Here is a 6,654-nt window from a genome sequence, read left to right as displayed (position 1 = left end):
GCTGTGTGGACAGGGGTGTCTGGACGCCGTGTGCAGCTGAGCGGATGGTGGTGCCTGGACATTGTGGGCGGCTGTGCGGACAGGGGTGTCTGGACGCTGTGGGCGGCTGTGCGGACAGGGGTGTCTGGACGCTGTGGGCGGCTGTGTGGACAGGGGTGTCTGGACACTGTGCGCGGCTGAGCGGATGGCGGCGCCTGGACATTGTGGGCGGCTGTGCGGACGGGGAGTCTGGCTTCGGACTTGTGTGGACCCGGATGTGGGTCCCACTCGCCCGCAGGCCAGCCGCCCACTCTCTCTGTGTCTCAGCTGCCTCCTTCGTAAATGGGAACATCGTGCCTGAGCTCATCACACCACGGTGAGCAGCAAATGGCGCTGTTGGAGGTGCACAAAACTCAACATGAGTGTGGCCTGTGATGGCCAAGGACACGCCAATAGGCATTGACACCTCCTCCAGCAACACCATCAAACAGTGCTCTGATGGGAAGGGTGATCATGTTTGTCCCCGTTCCTGCCGAAAATACCCTGTGGTCATTGTAGACACCAGTTGAAATCAACACAGCAGCATGAGGCCGGACGGGGAGAGTGGCTGGCAGTTCCCACATGGTTACGGTTACGCGGGAAACCTGTGGTTGCGACGGCCACATAAGCTCCTCTACATGTGCCTTGTCTTCATTTTTCTGCATTTCTCTTGCCCTTTTTGAGGTCACTCCATCCACGGGTTTGGATAGTCAGTCACAGCAGCAGAGGTGCCGGGGCCACTGTTCTCCCTCATGTCTCCTTTCTATAGCTGAGTTCAGCACACAGCACTGAAACATGGACACACACGTGTCAACAACTGCATTCTTCACATCGTCCACTCTAATTTCAGGAATTATCTAAGTGGGGCTGTGAGTTTGAAGATGCTGTTGACTTCTGTGAAACCCATTTTGCCAGCTTGCTGTGGAGCCATTGTGCAGGGGAGCCTGTGTCATGGATGACCTGTGAGGTCGGTCTTGCTCCCCGTGACACGTCTGTGGTCACAAAGCCAATGGCTAGTGTGCAGTGCCTGCCAAACAGGAGGGAAGGAGGGCACACGGAGTTATCTCTATCATAAGGGCCATAACACGCACACGCTACCACGAGAGGTGCTGTCGGCGGGGCCCTGAGCTGCACACGCCACCATGAGAGGCACTATCAGAGGAGCTCTGAGCTGCACACGCCACCACAAGAGGCGCTGTCTGCGGGGTGCTGAGCTGCACATGCCACCACAAGAAGTGCTGAGCTGCACATGCCACCACAAGAAGTGCTGTCTGCGGGGTGCTGAGCTACACATGCCACCACGACAGGAGCTGTCTGCGGGGTGCTGAGCTGCACATGCCACCACAAGAAGAGCTGTCTCCGGGGTGCTGAGCTGCACATGCCACCACAAGAGGTGCTGTCTGCGGGGTGCTGAGCTGCACACGCAATGCCCAGCTCATCCTGTTGTCGGACATGAGCCTCCCACTGCCCACAGGTCCCTGCTCTGCATGGTTTTGTCGCTGGTCGTCTCTAGGGAACGGACTGTTCAGAAACTAAGGCTTCTCCAAGGCTACAAAAAACGGTGCATGCACAGAGCTTCCCAATGGCTTGGAAGCTGGTGGTTCTGGGGCCACCAAAGCACGATGGCACAGAGCCCCACAGGTGCCATGCAGACCGCCCTGCACCTGCAGTTACTGCTCCAGGCCAGGTACCAGGGTCATGGGCGACACCCGGAGTGGACTGCAGGGGGGTGGGCAGAGTGGATGGGGCCTTGTGGCCCCCAGGGCTGTCTCGGGCAGGGGGAGAGGAAGGGGGAAGGGGAGGGGGAGGGGGAGGGGGAGGGGAGGGGAGGGGAGAGGGGGCAGTACGCAGGGGCCAGGCCCAGTTTTCTTCCCTGTCAGAGAAGGGCTCTCGCATGTTTGGCATTGAGGCTGTAGTGCAATGAGGGTGGGGAGGGAGGGCTGGTGCCACATGATTCCCAGGGCACATGGAGTAGCTTCACACTGAGCGACCTGCACCCCAGATTGCCTGGTTTCCAGCAGCGTCTGGCTGGTGCCGTGGGGGGCTCTGAGATGCCTGGTGCTGGCCCATAAGTCTCTGTTCTCTTTGTGGCAGAGAAGATGTGAGCTCGCCGAGGCAGCTGACTAGGGCTCTCCGGGGGAGCTACACAGCTTGGGCTGGTGACCGGGCTCCACAGGCTCTAAGGGACTTTGTGAAGCCTTTGTTCTCTAAAGGACAGCGGATCAGGGCTGAAGGTGCTTTCTTGGTGGGCAGTGTTGGGAGACGCTGCCCTGTGCCGGGATGGTATGGTGGCGATGGGGCAGGGCTCACCCTGTTGGCTGCTCCCGGACAGGTCCGGCCCTTCCCTGCCAGCAGTGGGTGCTCCCTCCCAGGTCCAGGGATGCTTACAGCCCCCTCCCCGCCCTTCTCTCATCCCTGGGGCGCAGGCAGGGCCTGGGCTGAGTTCCTCGCGGGTGGGCTGGGGGACTCTCAGCCCTTAGGGTCTCGAGCTCTGCAGTTTTCCTGGGGGTATGAATGTCACGTGACCCGCGTCCTGATGGGATGCCCACAGGGTGGCCTGTCTGAGGTTGATGCTCTGTGCACCTCCAGCGGGGTGGGGGCTGGGGGCAGAGGTGGGGGAAGAAAGGACTGCGCTGCTTCTGACAGCGTTGAGGAGGTGCAACTTCCCACCAGGTCCTGCGGGGTTTTGTTGACCGCGTGGCCCTGAAGTCAGCTCCTCGAGGATTTTGATGATCACAGATGGGCCAGGACGGCAATTAGTTCCATTCTGTTCCCGCAGGACGGAGGCGGGGGGCACTTACCGGCACCTTCATCTTAAAGTCATCTCTATTGAATTTGAAAGCGATGTCGGAGAGAGTCCTTTGGAAAAAACCCGTCGGGCGAAGCACGAGAACGAGCTGCAGGTTTGCCGGGAAAGATGCCTGCGAGAGAGGGTGAGAGACAAGAGCCTGCAGCGTGCTCTGCGGACAGCAGCCCCCCTAGCGCACTGCCTGCACGCTGGGCTGACCCGGGAGGCGCAGCTCGTGGCCGGGCATCCTCAACGCAGCAGGTTTATGCTCAGATAAACATGGTAGAAATGCTGGCCTCTGTGACAGGCATCACCCTTTTCTAAAAGAAAAGGAGGAAAAGCCTCATGCCTTGGTAGAACGTTATGCTGCTTACAAATGTAAAAGTCCAAAGCTTACGACAGTTGTTAGGGGCTGAGCTGTGTCCCCCCAAATTATGATGTTGAAGCCTAACTCCCAGTGCCTCCGAACGTGACCTTGGTTGGTGACAGGGTCTTTACAGAGGTAACCAAGGTAAAGCGAGGTCATTAGGGCAGGCCCCGATCCCAGCACCCTGTGGAGAGCTCCCAGAGAATTTGCTGGTGGAGGCGGAGGCGGTGCTTCCACACCCAGGGAGACCCTGGAGGCAGCCAGGCCAGAAGCTGGAGAGAGGCCTCGAGCAGAGAGACGCTCCCTTGGAAGGAGCCTGCCCTGGCCACGCCTGAGTTCAGACTCCGCCTCCAGGGCTGGGAGGGAACAGCTTCTGTGCGTCCAGTGGCCAGTCTGTAGTTACTTTGTTACCATGGCCCCAGGAAACCAAGACACTTGTCAAATTTCATAAAAGCAACATAGACACATATGTGTGTTACCTACAAAAATAAAAATAATCTTGTGCCCTGGTGTGCACACATGGCCTTGGACACAGTTACATGAATTTATTTGGAAACTGGCTCTGCCTCTTACAAGGCGTGGGACCTTGGGTAGGTCACTCCCCTTCTCTGTGTCTCAGCTTCTCCATTGGGAAAGTGGGGAGAGCGGCAGTGCCTACTCATGACACCCTTTCGAAGATGGAATGGACCAAGGCGTGTGTGGCGTTCAGTGGGCGCCTGCACCAAGGAAGCGCTCAAGAGCTGCGATGACAGATGTGCAGTGACGGCTGCTCTTGACGCCAAGTTATGTCCAGATGCTGAAATCCAGGGAGACCCCATCACCAAAAAAGAAATTGTGAAGCAACTGAGTTTGATTTCTGGATAACTAAGTTAAATGCACCTAAAATATGACATATAGAAAAGAATGGCATTGCTCTAAAGCCCGAAAAGAATATAGCAGCAAGGACTGGAGGAGGAGTGACCATCCTGGCTGGGCACTACCCCAACCACACTTCAATGTCCAGGCTGGCCTAGCGAGGACCATAAGAAGAGGGCCCTGAGGTCAGGAAGCTGGGGTAGGGTCTGAAGTCAGGGGATGCGTGGGGCATGGGCCAAGGCTGGGCCCTCCGGCCACGTTGGCTGCAGAGACACCTGGGCTCATCTCTACTGCTGACAACGTGGTCTCAGGGGGGAATTCTAGATCGCGCACCCCAAGTTCCAACCCAGCTCTGGGATTGCAACATAAGTGCTGGGACCTCACTTAGGATTATACAATGCCTTTTCCACAGTTGTGGAATCCTAGTAGCAAGACCTTGACAAGCCTGTCCTCAGCACCCAAACACTCAGCACCCAAACACTCAGCGCCCACTCAGCACCCAAACAGTGCCGAAACATTCAGCACCCAAACAGCGCTGAAACACTCAGCACCCAAACATTCAGCACCCAAACAGTGCTGAAACACTCAGCACCCAAACACTCAGCACCCAAACAGCACCGAAACACTCAGCACCCAAACACTCAGCACCTAAACACTCAGCGCCCACTCAGCGCCCAAACACACATCACCCAAACACACATCACCCAAACACTCAGCGCCCACTTGGCACCCAAACACTCAGCGCCCACTCAGCGCCCACACACACATCACCCAAACACACATCACCCAAACACTCAGCACCCAAACACTCAGCACCTAAACACTCAGTGCCCACTCAGCGCTCACACACACATCACCCAAACACTCAGCGCCCACTCAGCGCCCACACACACATCACCCAAACACTCAGCGCCCAAACACTCAGGGCCCAAACACTCAGTGCCCAAACACTCAGCGCCCAAAGACTCAGCGCCCACTCAGCACCTAAATACTCAGCGCCCACTCAGCGCCCACTCAGCACCCAAACACTCAGCGCCCAAACACTCAGCGCCCACTGAGCACCTAAATACTCAGTGCCCACTCAGCACCCAAACACTCAGCGCCCACTCAGCACCTAAATACTCAGCGCCCACTCAGCACCCAAACACTCAGCGCCCACTCAGCACCTAAATACTCAGCGCCCACTCAGCGCCCAAACACACACACATCACCCAAACACTCAGCGCCCAAACACACAGCAACCACACAGCAAACACACAGCTACTAAACACTCAGCACCCAAACACACAGCACCCAACACTCAGCACCCAAACACACAGCACCTAAACACTCAGCACCCCCTCAGCACCCAAACACACAGCACCCACTCAGCACCCAAACACTCAGCACCAAAATGCTCAGCACCCACTCAGCGCCCAAACACTCAGTGCCCAAACACACAGTGCCCACTCAGCACCCAAACACACAGTGCCCACTCAATGCCCACTCAGCACCGAAACACTCAGTGCCCAAACACACAGCACCCACTCAGCGCCCACACACTTGGCACCCAAACACTCAGCACCCACTCAGTGCTGAAACAGCACCCAAACATTCAGCACCCAAACACAGCACCCAAACACTCAGCACCCAAACACACAGCACCTAAACACAGCACCCAAACACTCAGCACCCAAACACACAGCACCTAAACACTCAGCACCGAAACACACAGCACCTAAACACTCAGCACCTAAACACTCAGCACCCAAACATTCAGCACCCACTCAGTGCCGAAACACTCAGCACCCAAACACTCAGCACCCACTCAGTGCCCAAACACACAGCACCCAAACACTCAGCACCCAAACACTCAGCACCCAAACACTCAGCACCCACTCAGTGCCAAAACACTCAGCACCCAAACACACAGCACCCAAACACTCAGCACCCACTCAGTGCTGAAACACTCAGCATCCAAACACTCAGCACCCGAACACACAGCACCAAAACACTCTGCACCCACAAAGCACCTAAACACTCAGCACCCAAACACTCAGCGCCCACTCAGCACCCAAACAGTCAGCACCCAAACATGAACCAGGTCACCTGACTGCCTTGTAGGAATTAAAACCAGAGATGTGCCCCTGCCCCATGTGCATAAACTAAGGGCTCAGTCACTGGGCGGCTGCCCTCCCCGTCCAGGGCAGGTGGACAATGTCCTGTCGCTGGGTGGACACTGCACACCTTTCCCACAGGACCCCTCCCATGGAGACCTCTGCTTCATTTGCATTGCATGGGGAGGGCAGGGACCACGGCCCTCAGTGGCTGGCACACTTGGCAGGTGCTCTGTGGGTGTCTGCTGCGGAGTGGATGAGGGAGGGGAGGCTGATGGCTTCCAGGAGACTCTCCTGTCTCTGCTGCCCTCCACACCCATTCCCTCCACCTGCGGCCCTCAGGGAAGTGCTCTGGAGGGGCCCTGCATCTGAGCCCTCTCTGCCCCACCATCTCACATGATGCCTGGACGTAGACTAAGGCCACGGCCATTCACCTTCTGCAGGGAGCACGTGTGGGTGAGATGCTGTGACGGACAGGCTGAATTACAAGCAGGAATCGTGAGCTGAGCATCTGTGGGGAGCGCAATCCT

General features: G+C 57.2%; 1 protein-coding gene across 38 annotated transcripts in view; it reads right to left on the bottom strand.

Moving 5' to 3' along the window:
- Nucleotides 1–6,654, bottom strand: part of MCF2L (MCF.2 cell line derived transforming sequence like) — a 202,252-nt gene that overhangs the window by 32,254 nt on the left and 163,344 nt on the right. For all 38 annotated transcript variants that reach the window (XM_058438087.1, XM_058438088.1, XM_058438089.1 and 35 more), the window contains one exon: nt 2,820–2,939. In XM_058438087.1, coding sequence (XP_058294070.1) covers nt 2,820–2,939 — 120 coding nt within the window. The remainder of the gene's footprint in view (nt 1–2,819; nt 2,940–6,654) is intronic.

The sequence above is a fragment of the Hylobates moloch genome, unplaced genomic scaffold, assembly GCF_009828535.3.
Source record: "Hylobates moloch isolate HMO894 unplaced genomic scaffold, HMol_V3 SCAFFOLD_4, whole genome shotgun sequence".
Classification (NCBI taxonomy): Eukaryota; Metazoa; Chordata; class Mammalia; order Primates; family Hylobatidae; genus Hylobates; species Hylobates moloch.
The sequence above is the reverse complement of the archived record's forward strand: the minus strand, read 5'-3'. Positions and strand labels throughout refer to the sequence as shown.